We start from the raw sequence: 21417 nt of genomic DNA on the forward strand, positions 1-21417 counted from the left end.
AAGAGAGTTGATTAATGTTGTGTACTTGGATTTTCAGAAGGCCTTTGACAAGATGCTACACATGCGGCTGCTTAACAAGCTATGAGCCCATGGTAGTACAGGTGAGATTTTAGCATGGATAAAGCAGTGGCTGATCGATATGAGGCAAAGAGTGGGAATGAAGGGAGCCTTTCCTGGCTGGCTACAATGATGTGGTGTTCCAAAGGGGTCTGTGTTGGGACCAGTTCTTTTTAGGTTATATGTCAATGATCTGGATGATGGAATTGATGGCTCTGTTGCAAAGTTTACAGACAGTATGAAGGTAATTAGAGAGGCAAAAGAAGGACTTAAACAGATTTGGAGAATGGACAAAGAAATGGCAGATGGAATACAATCTTGGGAAGTGTATGGTCATATACTTTGGTAGAAGAAAGAGTTGACTATTTTCTGAATGGAGAGAAAATACAAAAAACTGAGTTATAAAGGGTCTTCAGAGTCCTTGTACAGGATTCCCTAAAGGCTAATTTGCAGGTTGAGTGATGAGGAAGGCAAAAACAATGTTGGCATTCATTTCAAGAGGACTAGAATATAAAAGCAAGAACGTAATATTGAGGAGTGTATAAAGCACTGGTTAGACCTCATGGAGTATTGTGAGCAGGATTGGGCCCTTTATTTTAGAAAGAATGTGCTGAAACTGAAGATAGTTCAAAGGAGGCTCACAAAAATGATTGAATAGTTTTTTATATGAAGAATGGTTGCATCACAGTCCTGGGCCACTGCACAGGATAGGGAAAAAGCTGCAGAAAGTTGTAAACTCAGCCAGCTCCAGCATAGGCACTAGCCTCTACAGCAGAGAACACCTTCAAAAGGTGATGCCTCAAAAAAGGCAGCATCCATCATTTAGTACCCCCATCATTCAGGACGTGCCCTCTTCCCATTGCTACCATCAACATGGGGGTAGCAGAACATTTCAGGAACAGCATCTTCTCTGCCATCTGATTTCTGAATGGACAATGAACCCACTTTTTTTTCATTTTACATTACTTGAATATATATTTAATATAGTTAAATTATCAATTGCAATGTATTGCTGCCTCAATAACAAATTTCATGACATATACCAGTGATATTAAACCTGATTCTGCTTTCATGCAATGTCAAAAGGGGAGAATATACTCTGATCTGCTGTCAAAATGCTCTGACTTCCCTTTCGACTTACTGGAGTGGCTGAGTTCAGTGCAGGAGTCATGTTATTGGAAAGATGTTGCTTTCTTTCCATTTGCCCAATTTGTCGATCAAGGGATAATTGCTCCTTCCACTTCAAGTGATCAAGAAAGTAAGCTGTGCTGGAAACATCTGAATGGATAATTGGAGCATCCAACCAAAGATGCACTGAGTGTCCCTGGAATTTAGTCTATTTCATAAGCATCATACTGTTAAGCTGCAGTCATTTGAATGAATTGGTCCTCAGTGACAAGGATGAAGTCAACAGCTTTCAAAGAAACAAAAGTGAAAGGCTAGGAGAAGGCACATTTAGGCCAGAGCTAGTCAACAATGGTACCGTGAAGCTTGTAGACTCGCATTTGTCTTTTATTCCTGCGTAAATGCATGAACCTTCATGATGGAGTCTCTGGTGGAAGCTTTGTGAATTTTGGTGACCGGGAAGAACTAGGCAGAGTGTGTATTGTCCAAGTGTATCCTGCCCAGGCAGAACAATCAAACATTTGTTCATTTCCTCTTTAGAATATTCAAGCAAACTACAGTGTATCCTTGAATACTGCAGATTAAACAAGGGTGAAACACTACCCAGCTAGTAAACTGTTGCCTTATAGCATTGAAGACATGGGTTCAATTCTGACGTATGGTATGGTCTGTGTGGTGTATGGACCTGTTTCTATATTGTACCTCTTTATGACTCTATAACGATGACTAATTCACCCAGTAATATTAAAGGTGATAAGCAGTTAGTTTTTAAAAATGCTGATCTGTATTGGGGTGCCATGGTAGCGTATTGGTGGGCACAACATTTTATAGTACCAGCAACCCGGGCTCATTTCCCACCACTGTCTATAAGGAGTTTGTACTTTCTCTCCTCAACCACGAGAGCTTCCTCTGGGTGCTCCAGAGACGTTCTGGTCAGTAGGTTAATTAGTCATTGGAAACTGTCCCATGTTTAGGCTAGGGTTAAATTGAGGGTTGCAGGCTAGCACAGCTTGAAGGTCCGGAAGGGCCTAATCAGCACTGTACCCCAATAAATAAATAAATGATTAAAATGATAAAGATTAAATTAGAAGGTAAGATTAGAGCACAAGATAAATTGTAATGATAAAAGATAATAAAGTGATTGCTGGCACTATAGGGAAGTTAATAATCACAGATAACAGTCCGCAGATGAATTAAACCGATAACTTGTAACAGGTAACATTCACTAATGAGGATACATGTAACATCCTAAAGTGGCTTTCAATCAGGAACAGGGTCAGAGGAACTGGTGAAAATTACAATTCCCGGGGTAGTGGAATTAAACAGGTTGTTGGAGATGTGAACTACTTGGTCACAGTTCTAACAACCTGCTGAGAGCATGTCAGCTCACAGTGTAAACAGCCTGATCACTATCACTACCCTGGAGAGCGTCATTTTCAATTACAATCCCCAAGGTGGTGAGGATTCTTCATTTGAAAATCCCAGTAACTCAATGTAACTGCTATGCTAATTTATAATTTTCCAACTTTCCCAGATTTGGGAAAGGTACTGTGTGATTATAAAATAGCAAAACTTAACCCCCTTATTCAAAAAAGACAATATAGGAAAACTACAAGCTTAACACAATTCATAGGCTATAATTAGAAGCTATAATTAAGGATGAAGCTATCATTAAGGATGTTATAGCAGTGTATTTATTTGTTAGGGATACAGAACTGTAACAGACCTTGTATCTGTTACCTCTAATATCTGTAATTACAAACTGTTTTAAAACACTTATTTCCAAAGAGGAGATGTCATTGCAACTTAAATCCAAATCAGAGCTGTTCAAGATTTGTACCCCACTAAGGAACTTGCTGTCTTGGTCTTCCATCAGTCAAATGTCCACAACATGCACCTGCTCCAGCAAAGCACTATGACAACAGCTCTCTATTATGGAAGCAGGGTCATGGGAATACTATTGTTCAAACTGACAAACACACTATTTGGATTCAAAACACACCTGCAATTTCTTTGCTGATTAGGTAATTTGTTAATTCTTAAGAGCACCATCCCCTTTTGGGCTGTAGTTGTTGGAAATAAAATGACCCATCATTGACATTAACAGGGTAAGATTGGATGAATGATAATTGTACCCTTACTAGTGAATTACATTAAAAACTGAACAGATTAAACCATATAGCATTGAAAAGTCAACAACAGGTGAATTTTCACTCTGATCACTTATTTATTTTTCATCAATTCTTATGCCATTTTCAGGAATGCATGAAAACAATTCTCATATCAACACATTGGAAAACCCTTGGTCATTTATACTTCCCTTACAATCAATTTCATTTATGTTTAATACAGCAACATATTTTCCATGTTAAATTCACTAAGTTATTGCAGACCGATGCATCAATTTGTTGTTATACCTTCAGTTGGTAGTTGTAAGGCTTTTGCATGTCAAAAGCATCCCCAGATAGCACCTATTATAAAATAAAGGAGGTCTACATATTTTAGAGCCCATCTAGGCACTTCCTCTGGATCAGCAATTGCTCAATGCCTGGTAATTATTTAATCCTGAGTTCATGTTCAAAGGGAATGACAGTTCTGATCCACTTTGGAATGGCACAATCTGGTAAACACTTGATTTCACACTTAAGACTTAAGCACACTTGACAACATCTAGAATTGCTAACTATGACTTCTTAATAAATCTAAAGCACTGGATCAACATATGAAATAAAAGATTTAGTTTTACACTATGCAAATCAAATTATAAATAATCTCATTTGGACACTTCCCCTTGCATATTATCAGTGACTGTTTTCCCCGTGTTGCAAGTGCAATTTTCCAAGACTGAGAAAAATAGAAAAACCCTCAGAAAACATTAAACCAATTTATAATTGGATATCCTAATTGGGTACAATAAATGCCATGTTCTCAATGACTGACCATGGCCAGAATTAATACATAATAACTGGTGGACTGAATAATTCATGATGAAGTAGGAAAAGCAAAAAAAAAACAGGGTATCAACATCTCAAAGTTCACCAGACTAGGAAGGAGTAAACAATCAGGCAGTTTGTACTTCAACAAAATCTGATAGGTACTTCAAAGGGCTGAGTTTACTTTAGATGATGTGACTGCTCCTAATACAGGCCTGCTACTGGAAATTAATGTTAATTTAAAAAAATAGAAGATATGTGTAGATTTGAGACCACTTTACGAGGTATAGTTTAATTCATCTGGAAAAAAAATAAGTAAGCCTACTTCAAATCAGACAACTCAAAAATGTCTACATGATCATCAGAAGTGAGTGATGCAGAGACATTGCATATTCAGTATTCAAAAAGGCAGTGCCATGATTATGGCAGTCATGGTTAATCAGAAGACTCTGCATGAGTCAATCTCATTCACAATTCTTGGCCACAAACAGACCTGATAAAATGACAGTTAATTCTGACTGAAGTTAACAGTTAGTGTTATTTGTTATGCAACCACTTAAGTTCAATGTGGAAAAAATGCTTTATTATACAAAGCAAACTCAGCATATCCCAACCACAGAAGTGTTTTTCCAGTATTTACAGTAACTTCTGATTTCATAACTGTTGCCTAAAATCTATCTTAACAGTTGTAATTTCTTCCCAAGAAGAACTTTGGCCAGTCATTAAATTCACTTGGCACTTTCAAATGAAGCCCTTGGGAATCTTTTCCATCCTTTCAATAGAGGATTAGACCAGAATTAAGCAAATCCAGCATCCCTAGTCACAATGCCCAGCTACCATTCCTCATCAAATAAGCCAAGAATCTCCTATAGGTCTGAAGTTTTAAGACACTGGCAAATTTTCTGTTGGACCTGCAGCAGGAGGTGGTGAAGAGCTTTGCTCGAGGTTGCTTTCATTTGATGAAAGAGGCGCTTTTTCTGCTGCTCTCCACACTCTCCATTGGATGATGCTAGTATCTTTGCCTCCCGTCGAAATCAAATGACCATCATTGTAGGTGAAACTAACATTGGTCACATGACTACTGTGTGCACTGTAAACGTGACTTGGAGCCTGGAAATACAAGGCAAAATTATAAAATTAAAACATGAATCAACTAAATAATAAAACTTCTGATCTGCCTCTTTCTAATCACCTGATCTGGATGTTTAGAATGACCAAATCTTTGTCAGGTCTGATTGGAGGCATCTTCCTCACCAGTTACACTTTCAAATTCCCTTATTAGCAAATCTTCAAATTTTACTCCCTTGTTCAAAACACAATCATTTATATATAACCAGTGGTCCAAGTACTTACTGCTGGGAAATACTGCTTTCTACCAAGCATGAGCCTGGAAAAGCAAATAAGCTTTTTTTTAAAAAATCTATTTTGTCACTAACTCTCCTACCCCACAAATCTCAATTCAGTTTATTTTATTAAACACTGCCAATTTTCTCTTCATCCACAAACCTCTGCCGGCTTTCCTTAATTAATTTGTCTTCTAAATTTCTAATATTTTCCCCCTAATTATTGTTATTAAAACCTTCCTCAACTGTTGAATTGAACAGCCTTTGATTCCAAGAACATTGCACCTTTCCTGAATAAAGGTGGTCTACTTGCCACTTTTCAATCCCTTATAATCATAGAAAAATCAATAGTTCCATTGTGCATCAGCTGAGAAGTTGTGGCATGAAGATAAATGATGATACTACCAAATTATAGCATTCTAGTACATTGATAAATTGGTTTATTATTCTCAAGGTAAGTGAAAAATTTGTTTTGCATACCATCTATACAGATCAATTCAATACAATAGTGCATTGAGGTAACACAAGATAAAACAGTAACAGAATGCATAATTAAGTGTTACAGTGCAGAGAAGGTAGCTAGTAAGGTGCACGATCATAATGAGATAGTTTGTGAGGTCAAGAGTCAATCTTATTGTAGTATGGAAACATTTGGAGAAGTGGGACTGAAGCTGTCTTTGACCCTGGTGGTACATGCTTTCAAACCTTTGTATCTTCTGCCCTATGGCGGATGGGGGTGGATGGGACCTTTGATTATGCTGGCTGCTTTACCAGGCAGCAAGAAACGAAGACAGAATCTATCAAGGGAAAGCCTTGTTTCTGTGGTTTGCTGAACCGTGTCCACAACAAACAGTCATGGACATAGCAGTTGCCGTATCGAGCCATGGTACATCCAGACTGGATACTTTCTATGGTGCATTGATAAAAATTAGTAAGGATCAAAGGGAACATGCCAAATTTATTTAGAATCCTAAGGAAGCAGAGTTGCTGGTGGGCCTTCTTAGTTGTGGTGTCAACATGGTTGGATTAGGTCAGGCTATTGATGATGTTTACTCTTAAGAATTCGAAATTTTGAACCCTCCTCATCTCAGAACTGTTGATCAGACAAAAGCATATACACTACTCGCCTTCCTAAAATCAATCACCAGGTCTTTTGCACTGTTGATCTTAAGAGAAAGACGTTGCCATGACACTATGCTACTAGGTTTGCTATCTCCTTACATCGGATTTGAGGGCCAAGGACGCATCCTTGTGGGATGGCTGTGTTGAGAATAATCATCGTGGGGTTGCCACTTATTAGGTCTATTGGTCGGAAAGTCAAGAATTTATTTGCAAAGGGAGAGTTCAGAGATGCAGTATTGATAGTAAAGCTGATTCAAACCCATTGTGGAATCCTAGGCAAGCACTACAGTAGAGAAGAAAAGTTAAGTACAGAAGCAGTGTTTCAATGAACTAAAATTATCCCCAAGGTGTACACAATCAATTGTGGTGCCAGAGTATTTTTTTTAACAAACTGCTGGAAAGTAAATGTAGCAGTAAATATTAATGGTAGAAACACAGAGCTTGAGATGGACTGCAGCCAGCAGTCAATGAGGCAATGAATATGGAAGTACAGCAGTTTGCTGTCACTGCCAAGACTATTTTTGTATCAGATCTTGTAGTTTATTTGAAAAGTACATTTATGTGGATTTCAGTTCATGAAATTGAAAAGCTAAAGCTGACATAAATATATCCTGATTTTCACAGTCCCACAAAAGTCAATGTAGTTAGAATTTAATAAAAGTACTTGTGCACCCTGAACTTCTCTAAATTTGCATTCAGAAACAAAAAGCACTTCCTGTAAACAGCCTCTTTAACGAACATCATAAAAGTATTAACATCCTTTTCACTTTACAGAGATAGCAAAGCCAGATAGTAAAGAACATTAAGACATTGAATATTGAAAATTAAAGAAGCTTAAATGATCAAACTGATCAAATGAACTTGTACAAGATTTCTATTTTATTTTTTTAAGAGATCAATTTAAGCTTTTACATATTTGAATTTCCTGTTTAACACTTTAAAAAAAAATCTCTCCACTTATTTTTATTTTCTTCTCAAACATTCTAACCTTATGCTTATATTCTCTGGTTGCAACAAACAGGGCTACCCAAATACAGAATCGATGGCAATTTTGGATTCATACCCTTAGGAGTTTGACCCACTGAATTTGCAAGTTTTTCTGTAGTCATAATGTTAAAAATGATATATCCCCAAGTTCCCATCTATGGGACCTAAAAATGGTCTCAAAATAAAGCCCATAACTATGACACTTGATAGAAGGCAAAAGAGGGTTGGGCACCACTATAGCTAGTGGTTAGCCTGACACTATTAATTATTATTATAGCATGACACTATTAAAGCTCAGGGTGTCACAGTTCAGAGTTCAGTTCCAGCATCCTCCTGTGAACTCATGGGTTTCCTCCAAGTGCCCCGATTTCCTCCCACAGTCTACAGACCTACCAGTTAGTAGGTTAATCGGTCATTGTAAATTATCCTATGATTAGGCTAGGGCTAGGGAAATGGGTTGCTCGGCTTTGCGGCTCATTGGGCTGGAAGTGTCTGTTCCATGCTGTATCTCTAAATAAATAAAGTATATTTTTAAAAATCATAAAAGCAAATGATATACTTATATACAGTATAAAAAGATGTGCTCCAAGTCACTGAACTGTATTTGGTCTCAAGATCTGGATTCTCATTCTGCAATAATAGTGCAATTTTTAGTTTAGAAACATTCGGAGCAAACAAAGTCTCATTCACCTTCGGTTTAGAGATGGGATATTGAAAGATATGAACTTTGCAGAAATCATCAGCAACAGCTACTACTTTTTTGTTGTGTGATCTGCAAAGTGCATTGATGTCTGTTCCATCTGAGCCTTCAGGCCATACTCCTGGAAGAAATTTAAAGAAAAAAATTACAATGTATGTTGTAGTTGTTTCCATTTGACATGGATTTGGCTTCAGGAATAGGTTAAATTTAACTGGCTATCTGATAATACTGAAAGTAAACATGGTAAGAAAACCTTCCATTCATAAAATTTTTAATTGTAAAATGTTCATCTTGTAAAATTCAATACGGCTTGAAAACAGACGAGATCAACTTTGTCATTTTTATAAGCAGTGATAAACATTGCTTACAAATTCAATGCTGTTGGTCTAAGATGATGTTTGTAAATCTTAGAGGTATGTGAAAGAATTGAAGTTTAGTTTATCAAACATTTACAGAACTGTTTAACTAAATCAATAATTACTACTGATTCCTTCATTGATAGCCAACCAAGGACAGACTAGTCTAATCCTCATTTCATAGAACATAGAATAGTACAGCGCATTACAGGCCCTTCGGCCCACAATGTTGTGCCGACCTTCAAACCCTGCCTCCCATATAACCCCCCACCTTAAATTCCTCCATATACCTGTCTAGTAGTCTCAAATATTTCCTTTGTAAATATTTTCCATGCACAGATTAGAAGGTGGCTGGCATTTATAATTTTTCCCCCCAAAAGACTCATTACAGAATACATGTTTCTACTGTAAAACTGAACTAAACATTTGATTGATCCTGTAAAATATTAAAGAGCAAAGGAAACAAGCAACAAAGAAGAATGGACAAGGTTATATTCTACATATTTGAGTGTATGCTACAAATAAGCCTCATCACAGAATAAAGTATTTAAAATATATCCAACTTCAGTTCACACAGATTTCTATTTCTACCACTACTGGCATTCAGTGAGTTCCCTATTTTGAGTACCATCCCAATGAGCATTTATAAAGAACTAATCTGTCATGAATAATAGATATGCCTTTACCCCCCACACCAGATTCTCTGCTTTCCACAAGGATTACTTCCTCCACAACTCCCTTGTCCATTTGCCCCTCACCACTAATCTCCCTCAGGGCACTTTTCCTTGCAAGTAGCAGACGTGCTACACCGGCCCATTCATTTCCTTCCTCACCTTCATTCAGGGCCCCAAACAGTCCTTCCACATGAAGCAACACTTCAGCTGCAAATCTGCTGGGGTCATCTACTGTATCCAGTGCTCCCAATGCGACCTCCTCCACATCGGTGAGGCCCGATGTAGATTGGGGGACTGCTTTGTCGAGCACCTCAGCTCCATCTGCAAGAAGCATAATTTCCTGATGGCCAACCACTTCAATTCTAGCTCCCATTTCTGTTCCAACATGTCGATTCAAGACCTCCTTATGCAATGATGAGGCCTCTCTCAGGTTGGAAGAGCAACATCTCATTTTTCAGTTAGGTAGCTTCCAACCTGATGGCATGAACATCAACATCTCCTTTCGGTAATTCTCCCCCTTCCCCTTCTGTCTTCTATTCCACACTCTGGTCTCTTACCTTTTCTCCTCACCAGCCTATCACTTCCCCTTGGCGCCCCTTCTTCTTCCCTTTCGTTCCCAACGCAAGTATGTAATAGAGTTTATAAAGAAGGGTGTAATGTTGAGACTTTATGAAGCACTGATGAGGCCTCACTTGGTAGTATTGTGAGCAATCTTGCGCTCCTATCTTAAAAGAATATGCTGATACCGGAGAGGGTTCAAAGGAGATTCACAAAAATGATTCCACGATTGAATGACTTGTCATATGAAGAGTGTTTGATGGTTCTGCACTCATATCCACTAGAATTCAGAAGAGTGTGGTGTGACCTCATTGCAAGCTATCGAATGGTGATATGTTTTGATAGTCGATGTGCAGAGTCTAAGACCAGGGGACACAGCCTCAGAATAGAGGGGTGCCTTTTTAGAAAGGTGGTGAGGAATTTCTTCAGCCAGAGAGTGGTGAATCTGTGGAATTCTTTGCCTCAGGCGGTTGTGGAGGACAAGTCTTTATGTATATTCACAGCAGAAGATTGGGGATGAGAGGAAAATTGGATCAACCAGGATGAAATGGAGAAGCCTACTTGATGGACAAAATGGCCTAATTCTACTCCTATACATTATAGACATCAGATTCAGTTAGGATATTCTCCACAATCACCCAAGGTCTTGACATTACATGTTGAATGAGCAGTTAGGTGAAATTGTGGAGGCTGAAAATACCACTTGCTCCAAGCCATTATGTTTTTATATTCAGACCACCGTCAGTTGCACTAAACTGTGTAATGGGACCTGCCAGGAATCTCTCCATATTAAACTAGCTATTAAATTTCACAGCATCTCCCCCTGCTCTTAACCTCTAATGTTGTTAGTTGAATTTTTCACAAGTAGTATTATTGACTGAGAGTAGTATTTTTATATTTCAAAATTTAATAAGTGCAACTTATTTGGTTGGTGTTTACTGCTTAAACTTTGAGTAACATTCCATTCAAGAAAAAAGTTAAAGAATATTAACAGCAACAAAATTAATGCTGGTCTGTGGAGTAATAGTATAGTTTACTTCAAATGTGTCGTCTTTAATTATAATATGCAAATAGTAGTATATCAAACCTACTTCTCAGTAACAAACAGTGATTCTGTCAAATGTTCTTCATTAATAAATAAAAAAGCTGAGAGTAACAACAATTTCACAATTTAATATAAACTATCTGATGATTCAAGTACTCAGTATATAGAACTAACCTATCATTACTACATGGCTGCCTGTAACAGACCTTCTGTCAGCCACTTGCTTCAGTTTGAATTATTACATTACAGATACCCCAGCAATATGTTTGCTCAGGTTGTGCAGATTCACCCTTACAGAACTCACAAATAATTAACTAAAAATCTGAATAAAATTCACTTTCATGGGACTTGTGTGGTAAATGAGGAAGTAAATCAACACATTTTTTCTCCAACTCTCTTTCAGGGCTCATAAGCAAATGATGTGGATATTCATTATGGAAAGTCAAATATGGCCCATTTTCCAGAAACAAACACCTTGTCACGCAAGGGATGTTGTACATACTTTTAAAAAGGAGAAGTACACCTTCAGGGAAACAAAGTAATTTGCATGTTTTATATACTGATGCAAGAGTATACAAAATATAACCACCTACCAAAAACATGAAAGCCCAGAACACATGTATATGTATACCATTCCATATCCCTGCATTCAGAACGATTTCTGATCAGCTTGCAGCCATTTTGAATATCCCCTAAAAACACAAATGAAGATTAATTTAAACATATTCGACTGACAAAGATACCTTACACATAGACAGATACAATTTCATCTACCTCCCTGTCCCGTTAAGGTTAGTGGTATTACTCACTAACATTTGTTCCACGTTTACTTCATACCATGCAGCTTGTCTTTTATTCCTCAGTAATCCCAGGGCTAAAATTAAATTTCGTTTGACCCAATAATATGAACTTTTAAGTATGTCGGCTTTTTTTTTTAAGTTGCTTTCCCCCAAGCCTCCAAGCTAAGCCAACGCTGGATAATTGCTCATTACAGTGAAGAAAGAGGCCATTGGGCTCATTACATCCATGCTGGCTCCCAGTTCAGTAATTCAATAAATCCCATTTTGCTTTCCTTTACCCTGTAGCAAATTCACTCTCTCATGTCCGACAACTCCACGGTTCTTTCTTTACTTGCTTTCATTAAGGGGTGGTTACAGCAGCCAATTATGACGACGTCAACTCAGGCCTGAGAGGCCAGCGTCGGGCATTTTCATGCCTTGCAAGGTGCGGAACGAGAGACTGTGTGGTGCGCCACTCCTCACACAGACATCTCACAGTATATTTCTTTATTTTACGAGGTTGAGTTGCGAGCTCAACACTCAACCCAGTGCGGATGGAAAGCGTACTTGGGACCGGCCCGACTGGATTCGAACTCGGGAACCTCCGTTCCGGAGTCCAGCGCTGATGTCACTGCGCCACCAGCCGGCTAATTTGGAAAATTAGCCGACAAGTAATTGTTTGGGTTCTGAGCAAAAAACCAGAGCACCCAGTGGAAACCCACAGTCACAGAAAAATGGTCAAATTCCACTCAAACAGCAAATGAATTCAGAATCAAACCTTTGATTCTGGGAAACAAAGCAGTGCCACCAACTGCTGCACTACTATCCTCATTTCTCTCAGAAGACCATAAAGAATAGAATTGAAAATAGGATTATGTATTTTGGAATATCCACACTTCCTTTTCCTATCTGAAACTTTCAAATTCATTTTTTCATAAACATCATAAGAAATAGGATCAGAAGCCATCCCTCGGAATTGTTCTGCAGTTCCTTAGGAATCCATCTCAATAGCTTTAAGAAGTTTGTATGTTCTCCCCATGAATGCATGGGTTTCCTTTGAGTGCTCTAATTTCCTGTCACATTCCAAAGGCATAAGGTTAGGGTTAGTGAGTTGTGAGTATACCATGTTGGCACCCACCACAATCCTCGCTGATCTGATTTGACGTAACCTATGAATTTCACCATATGTTTTGATGTACATATGACAAATATAGCTAATCTTTATATATCTTTCTTGTGCTATCCCCTTTGAATTGCTTAATTTTCAGAGATCTATTGATCTGTGTGTGAAGAAACTTTTCTCTTATCTCAGTCTTAAATAGTCTAGCCATCATTCTGAGACTGTGACCGCAGATCTCTACTCATCTAGGGAAATAATTGCTCTGCATTTGACTCATCACATCTTTGCACAATGTTTTAAGTTTCACTATCTCCTATATTCAATGGAATCGATGCCCAGTCTACTCAATATCTTCTCAAAAGGCAAGCCTGTTATACCTAGAATCAATACTTTAACTACACTTTAGGGACATTGTTTTTTTTAGGCAGAGACCAAAACTATGCACAATACCTCATCAGTAATCTCACCAACACCCAATACAATTAAAACAAGGCTTATTGACTCCTGTATTCAAATCTTAAAGGCCAAAGTACTATTTGCCTTCTAACTGCTTTCTTTATCTGCATGTTGTTCTTCAGAGGCCCATGTACAATGAAGCTCAAGGTCCCTTTGAAGTCAATTATTACACACATTCTCACCTTTAAAATACCGATTTTTTTTTGTGTTCTGCACACAGAGGATGATATCACATTTTCCACAATATAATTGCAATCCTTTACAACATAATCCTTAATGCCATATTCTTCCAGTTGCTTTACTAGTATTGCAATGCACAAAACACCAAAGTACGTTGTTCACCTAGCAGCAATCTGCGTTTGTGTTTTAATTAAGTGGCTGAAATTTAGAATGAGGACCAGAAGAAAACTGCTGAGTCAAAATTGCAATGATGTGCAAAAGAGGACAAAACTGCACCAACATAAAAATGCATACAAATGTTATGAAATATTTGAGACCATAAACAAGTCTAAGCAAAGAATGGTGAAAAACCACGAGGGCACTTGGGACCTGCACAAATAAGACGGTTTACAGCTGAAGTGGAGGATAAGTAAAATGCTGTCCAGGAGGTTTGCTGATACTACTCTGGAAGGTTTAAACTAGAGAGATGAGACTCAGAGGAAGGCAGCATGAACCCATGTACACTACTTCATTACTTTTAAAATTTCTGTTTTTGCACTAATTTTAACTATTTCATAAACATAATATTATTTTTTCTAGATTTATCATGTATCGCAATGTACTACTGCCTCAGTATTAACAAATTTCACAACATATGCCAGTGATATTAAACCTGATTCTGAACAGGTGGTTTGTGGGCAAGAAAGATGGCATGATAAAACTGAAAGGAGGGACCATTAGGGTTGGAATGGTTGGAGTAATGGGCTGAAATGCATTCATTTCAATGCTAGGTGTATTACAGGTAAGAAGGATGAACTTAGAGCCTGAATGAGTATATAGAATTATAATGTTATTACCATTATAGGTCTGCAGTTCAATGAAAATGCAGGTGGATAAAGTGGAAAAGGTGGCATGCTTGCCTTAATCGGCAGGGATGTTGAGTATTGGAGTAAGAAAGTCACGCTAAAGCTATGTAAAACTTCAGTCAGAATGCACATGGAAGTAGTACATGCATATTGGTTGCCCCATTTACAGGCATGTTGTGTGGTATGTGGAGAGGGTGCAGAAGATGGTTACCAGGATATTGCCTGGATGAGAGTGTATAAGGTTGGACTAACTTTGGTTCCTCTCCTTAGAGTGTCAGAGGCTGTGAGAAGAACAGACCGCTGTTTTAAAATTTATGGTAGACATCGGTAAATAGTCAGAATTGTTTCTGCAATGTGGAAATATCAGACACCAAAGGACGTGCTTTTAAGTTGGGGGGAGGGGATTAAGGAAAATTTAAAGGTGACTTGAGGGGCAAGTTTGTTTTTTTTATACAAAGAGTAGTAGATGCTTGGAATACATTATCAGGGGTATTAGTGGAAACAGGCAATTTGATGGAGTTTAAGAGATCCTTAACTAAACAAATGAAGTTTTTCCAAGGAGGTTACCAGGAAAGCTGATGAAGGAAAGGCAGTGAATGTTGTCTACATAGACCTCAGAAAGGCTATTGACAAGATCCACATAGGAGGTTGTTTAAAGAAGGTTCAGTCACTTGGCATTCAGAGTGAGGTAGTAAATTGGAATTGACATTGGCCGCAGGGATTGGTGCTGGGTGCTTTGTTGTTTGTCATCTACATCAATGATCTGGATGATAATGCGATTGAAGCGGATAAGCAAATTTGCAGATCACACCAAGTTGCAGCTGTTGTGAATAGCGAGGAAGGCTTTCAAAGCTTGCAGTGGGATCTGGAAATGCTGGGGGAAAAAAAGAGGCTGAAAATGGCAAATGGAATTTAATGCAGGTAAGTGTGAGGTGTTGCACTTCAGGTGGACAAACCAGGGTAGTACTTACAGATTGAATGGTAGGACGCTCAGGAGGGCAGTAGAACAGAGGGATCTGGGATTACAGATGCATGATTCCTTGTAAGTAGGGTTGTAAAGAGTGCTTTTGGCACATTGACCTTCATAAAATGAAGTATTGAGCACAGGAGCTGGGTATGTTACATTGAAATTGTATAAGATTTTGGACTTAATTGGTCTACCTACATGAAAGATATCAATGAGATTGAAAGAGTACTGAGAAAATTCACAAGGAGCTTGCCAGAACTTGAGGATTTCAGTTGTAGGGAAAGATTGAATAGGTTAGGACTTTTATTTCCTGGAGTGTGGGAGATTGTGGAAAGATTTGATAAAGGTATGCAAAATTATGCAGGGTATTGATAAAGTAAATGTAAGCAGGCCCTTTCCACTGAGGTTGGGTAAAACTGGAACTAGAGGTCATGAGACAAGGGTGAAAGGTTTAAAGGAACATGAGAGGGAACTTCTTCACAGAGGATGGTGAAAGTGTGGAATGAGCTACCTGCAGAGGTGGTGGGTGCAGGTTTGATTTCAACATTTAAGTATGGAGGGTTACGGTCCAGTTGCAGGTCAATGGGACTAGGCAGAATAATAGTTCAACATGGACTAGATGGGCTGAAGGGAATGGAGGGAAATGGATGATACACAAAAGGAGATCATTTAGCTTAAATTGCCATTAATATCAGCACAACATCGTGGGCCAAAATGCATGTCCAATGCTGTACTGTGCTATGTACTATTTACAAAGAAAAATCTCCATGCACCACTGAATTTTGTAATCAGCTGCTGAGGTTGGCAGAGTTCATGTACAGATTATGCATGCATTGTGGAGTTTAGTAAACTCCCCTCAGTACAATTGGTTGTAGAATAAGACATTGTCATGTCTGATTCTGGGCATGGGTGACTAAACAGCGTATAAAGAACAATTTGTGATTTTTAAATCAAAGCAAGAGGCTGAGAGTGAAGGACTAAAGACATCTCGGAGAGGAGCCTTTTTTTTTAACTGATCGGGGAAAAGAGGCTAGACTGCGCAGGTGCATGACATAGTGCGCCAAAGTTTAAAAAAAGACCGCCATATACAGTGGCCATCGTCGAAGTGGACTGAGTCAGAGTGGGACGGCTTTGGCTCACCAGGCTTCGGCATGAACAGGCAGAGGTGAGGGTAGGTTCCAGTAAGTTTTGTTTTGTTCGTTTAGAGAATGCCAGGCAGGATGCTGGAATGTTCCTCTTGCAGGATGTGGGAAGTCAGGGAGACATCCAGTGTCCCTGACAATGACACCTGCAAGAAGTGCATCCAGCTGCAGCTCCTAACAAACCACGTTAGGGAACTGGAGCAGGAGCTGGATGACCTCTGGATCATTTGGGAGAATGAGAAGTTTATAGAAAGTAGGTTCAGGGAGGTAGTTATGCCAAAGGAGCAGCGCACAGGTAATTGGGTTACCATCAGGCAAGGGAAAGGGAAAGGGCAGGCGGAGCAGGGCTCCCCTGTGGCCATTCCCCTCACAACGAGTATACCGATTTGGATGCAACACAAGTGAATCTGCAGATGCTGGAAATAAAATTACTGATTTGGATACTGTTTTTGGGGGTGGGATGACTTACCTGGGACAAGCTGCGGCAGCCGGATCTCTGGCACTGAGTCTGGTTCTGCAGTGCAGAAGGGAGGGGGGAAGAAGAGGAGAGCGATAGTGATAGGGGACTCAATAGTTAGAGGTACAGACAGGAGGTTCTGTGGTCACGACAGAGACATCCGGATGGTTTGTTGCCTCCTGGGTGCCAGGGTCAGGGATGTCTCTTCTGAAATGGGAGGGTGAGCAGCCAGATGTCATGGTAGGACGAAAGAGTGAGGAGGTCCTGAAGAGTGATTAGAGAGAGTTTGGTAGGAAGTTAAAAAGCAGGACCTCGAGGGTGGTAATCTCAGGATTGCTAACTGTACCACGTGCCAGTGAGGGTAAGAATAGGATGTTCTGGAGGATGAACACATGCTGAGGAACTGGTGCAGGGGGCAGGGTTTCAGATTTCAGGATCATTGGAACCTCTTCTGGGGCAAGTAGGACCTGTACAAGAGAGACAGGTTACACCTGAACTACAGGGGGACCAATATCCTTGCATGGAGGTTTGTTAGTGCTATTGGGGGGGGGGGGGGGTTTAAACTAGATTTGCAGGGGGATAGGAACCAGAGTGCCAGAGTAGATAGTGGAGTGGGGGTGAAAATACGTTAAAGGTTCATGCAAAATCACAAATAGAAGGGTTGTGTGTAGTGGTAATAACCTTCTGAGGTGTGTCTATTTCAATGCGAGGGGTATTGTGGGGAAGGCTGATGAGCTGAGGGCGTGGATTGACACATGGAATTATGGCATTGTAGCCATTAGTGAAACTTGCCTACAGGAGGGGTAGGACTGGCAACTTAATGTTCCAGGGTTCTGATGTTTCAGACGTGATAGAGGCAGAGGGATGAAGGGTGGGGGGAGTGGTGTGGCATTGCTAGTCAGGGAAAATGTTATAGCAGTGCTCAGGCAGGACAGAGAGGGCTTGTCTGCCCAGGCCATATGGGTGGAGCTGAGAAACAAGAAAGGTATGACCACATTAACAGGGTTGTATTATAGACCACCCAACAGTCAGCGAGAATTGGAGGAGCAAACCTGCAGAGATAGCTGACAACTGCAGGAAACAAAGTTGTGATAGTAGGGGATTTTCATTTTCCACGTATTGATTGGGACCCCCATACTGTTAAAGGTCTAGACGGGTTAGAGTTTGTAAAATGTGTTCAGGAAAGTTTTCTAAATTAATATATAGAGATACCAACTAGAGAGGATGCAATATTAGATCTCCTATTAGGAAACAAGTTAGGACAGGTGACGGAAGTGTGTGTAGGAGAACAGTTTGGTTCCAGTGATCATAACATGATTAGTTTCAACTTAATCATAGATAAAGATAGATCTGGTCCTCAGGATGAAGAAATGAAAAAGGATCTAAAAGGCATGGATTGGGACAGGTTGTTCTCTGGCAAAGATGTCGTTGGTAAGTGGGAAGCCTTCAAAGGAGAAATTTTGAGAGTGCAGAGTTTGCATGTTCCTGTCAGGATTAAAGGCAAAGTGAATAAGAATAAAGAACCTTGGTTCTCTAGGGATATTGGAACTCTGATAAAGAGAGAGATGTATGACATGTATAGGAAACAGGGATCAAATAAGGTACTTGAGTATAAGTGCAAAAAAAACTTTAAAATGCTATGAATGGAACCACAAGAAATGGGGGAGATTTTAAATGGGTTTTTGGCGTCTGTATTTACTAAGGAAACTGGCATGGAGTCAATGGAAATAAGGCAAACAAGTAGTGAGGTCATGGAACTTATACAGATTGAAGAGGAGGAGGTGCTTGCTATCTTGAGGCAAATCAGAGTAGATAAATCCCCAGTACCTGACAGGGTATTCCCTCGGACCTTGAAGGAGACTAGTGTTGAAATTGCAGGGGCCCTGGCAGATATATTTAAAATGTCGGTATCCACTGGTGAGGTGCCGGAGGATTGGAGGATAGCTCATGTTGTTCCGTTGTTTAAAAAAGGCTCTAAAAGTAATCCAGGTAACTACAGGCCGGTATGTTTGACATCGGTAGTAGGTAAATTATTGGAAGGAGCACTAAGAGATAGGATCTACAAGTATTTAGATAGACAGGGACTTATTAGGGAGAGTCAACATGGCTTTGTGTGTGGTAGGTCATGTTTAACAAATCTATTAGAGTTTTTTGAGGAGGTTACCAAGAAAGTGGATGAAGGGAAGGCAGTGGATGTTGTCTGCATGGACTTTAGTAAGGCCTTTGACAAGGTCCCGCATGGGAGGTTAGTTAGGAAGATTTAGTCACTAGGTATACATGGTGAGGTAGTAAATTGGATTAGATGTTGGCTCAATGGGAGAAGTCAGAGAGTGGTAATGGAGGATTGCTTCTCGGAGTGGAGGCCTGTGACTAGTGGTGTGTCACAGGGATCAGTGCTGGGTCCATCGTTATTTGTCATCTATATCAATGATCTGGATGATAATGTGGTAAATTGGATCAGCAAATTTGCTGATGATACAAAGATTGGAGGTGTAGTGGACAGTGAGGAAGGTTTTCAAAGTTTGCAGAAGGATTTGGACCAGCTGGAAAAATGGGCTGAAGAATGACAGATGGAGTTTAATACAGATAAGTGTGAGATATTGCACTTTGGAAGGAAAAACCAAGGTAGAATATACAAGGTAAATGATAAGGCACCGAGGAGTGCAGTAGAACAGAGGGATCTGGGAATACAAAATTCCCTAAAAGTGATGTCACAGGTAGATATGGTAGTAAAGAGAGCTTTTGGTACATTGGCCTTTATAAATCAAAGTATTGAGTATAAGAGTTAGAATGTTATGGTGTGGTTGTATAAGGCACTGGTGAGGCTGAATTTGAAGTATTGTGCGCAGGTTTGGTCTCTGAATTACAGGAAGGATATTAGTAAAGTTGAGAGTGCAGAGAAGGTTTACTAGGATGTTGCCAGGACTTGAGAAACTGAGTTACAGAGAAAGGTTGAATAGGTTAGGACTTTATTCCCTGGAGCATAGAAGAATGAGGAGAGATTTGATAGTATATAAAATTATGATGGGTATAGACAGAGTGAATGCAAGCAGGCTTTTTCCACTGAGGTTAGAGGAGAAAAAAATCAGAGGACATGGGTTAAGGGCGAAGGGGGAAAAGTTTAAAGGGAACATTTGGGGGGGGGGGGCTTCTTCACACAGAGAGTGGTGGGAGTGTGGAAACAGCTGCCAGATGAAGTGGTAAATGCGGGTTCACTTTTAACATTTAAGGAAAACTTGGACAGGTACATGGATGAGAGGTGTATGGAGGGATATGGTCCAGGTGCAGGTCAGTGGGACTAGGCACAGCCAAAAAGGGCCAAAAGGCCTGTTTCTGTGCTGTAATATTCTATGGTTCTATAAAGTTTGAAACAGAAAGACACTCATGAAGTACTACAGTTGCATTATTGTTTTACATAAATGGAAATATATTTCTCTAAATGACATAAAGCAAAGCAACTTGAGCACTGGAAATTACCTTAAAAAGACTCTTCTCACTTTTAAGAAGTATTATTAGAATACTTACAATATAGGATTTCATAGTCTCCTGAGTTCGACATTATGAAATTGGTATCGGGGGACCAGTCAAGGTGAGTGATATAACTGGAATGTCCCTAAAGGGGAGAGGGGAAAAATAATAAAAACCCATTCATCAATGATACATCAATGCCACCTATTCCTAAATTTCAATGCAATCAATAACAGCAACTAACAAACTCAGAACGCTGGTTTATATCATACATTTCCCATCTTGTGTTGGGCCAGTAAAATATCAATTTCAGCCCAGACAGGTCAGTGTCCACTTTGTATCTTGGCATATTTTCTTAAGGTGGGGACCTGCTTCCGCCCAAATATGAATGTCCTCAGGGGATATAGGATTGCATTTCTCAAAACTTTCTATGTAAAATAGGCATTGGGGTATGAGAGAATCAGAAATCCAAATGTTCTGTTACCCCCCATTAATTTTATTTTGGTTATTTGTTTAAATTTCTTTTTTTTTCTCTCACTCACTACCAATTCAGGGTTTCACCTGAGGTTTTTGAAAGTGTAAGTTAGGCAATAAGAAGACAGGCCAATCAAGATGAAAGAGAGTATTTAGTATTCCTGACAAGATAATCTTTGGGTAGGCTTGACTTTGGTGCAACATTTAATGATTGCTCTTTAGAAGGGAAGACAGTATATACCAACTGAGATACAAATGGCTCACAAACCACAATGGTTAGTTACACGTGAAAGAGGTTGATCAGGTTACCTCCATTGCCAAGACGTTACCAATCATATTTGAAAATCTAACGTAAGTACATACACTGGTGATGGGAATTGCTTTTATAAAATCACACCAGTAATGTAATGCAGCATGGATACCCTCAGTTAATACGTGAGAAACTCAGGTATGCCTAGTGACAGGAACAAGCAGTTCCTGACCTTGATTCTACCTGATCACAGACATGCTGATAATGAAAATGATTTATTCATAAGAGCAAAATTTAAGTCTTGTTCTTACAAGTATTTCCTGTACACTACATCCTAATAAACAGCTATCAAATTGCCCACTGTATGTGAAGCAGTTAT

The 21417-nt window shown here is 39.4% G+C and overlaps 1 protein-coding gene across 3 annotated transcripts in view; it reads right to left on the reverse strand.

Annotated features, from left to right (window-relative positions):
• Window positions 1–3031: 3031 nt before the first annotated feature.
• The window catches only part of LOC132402779 (echinoderm microtubule-associated protein-like 4), a 236529-nt gene continuing 218143 nt past the window's right edge, over window positions 3032–21417 (reverse strand). For 2 of the 3 annotated variants that reach the window (XM_059985767.1, XM_059985766.1), the window contains 4 exons: window positions 20372–20459; window positions 11494–11592; window positions 8258–8388; window positions 3034–5225 (listed from right to left, as the gene is read on the reverse strand). In XM_059985767.1, coding sequence (XP_059841750.1) covers window positions 4998–5225; window positions 8258–8388; window positions 11494–11592; window positions 20372–20459 — 546 coding nt within the window. In that variant the 3' untranslated portion in view covers window positions 3034–4997. Of the gene's footprint in view, window positions 5226–8257; window positions 8389–11493; window positions 11593–20371; window positions 20460–21417 lie in introns of all 3 variants that reach the window. The other variant, XM_059985765.1, reaches the window with a different exon arrangement.

The sequence above is a fragment of the Hypanus sabinus genome, chromosome 12 (genome assembly GCF_030144855.1).
Source record: "Hypanus sabinus isolate sHypSab1 chromosome 12, sHypSab1.hap1, whole genome shotgun sequence".
NCBI lineage: Eukaryota > Metazoa > Chordata > Chondrichthyes > Myliobatiformes > Dasyatidae > Hypanus > Hypanus sabinus.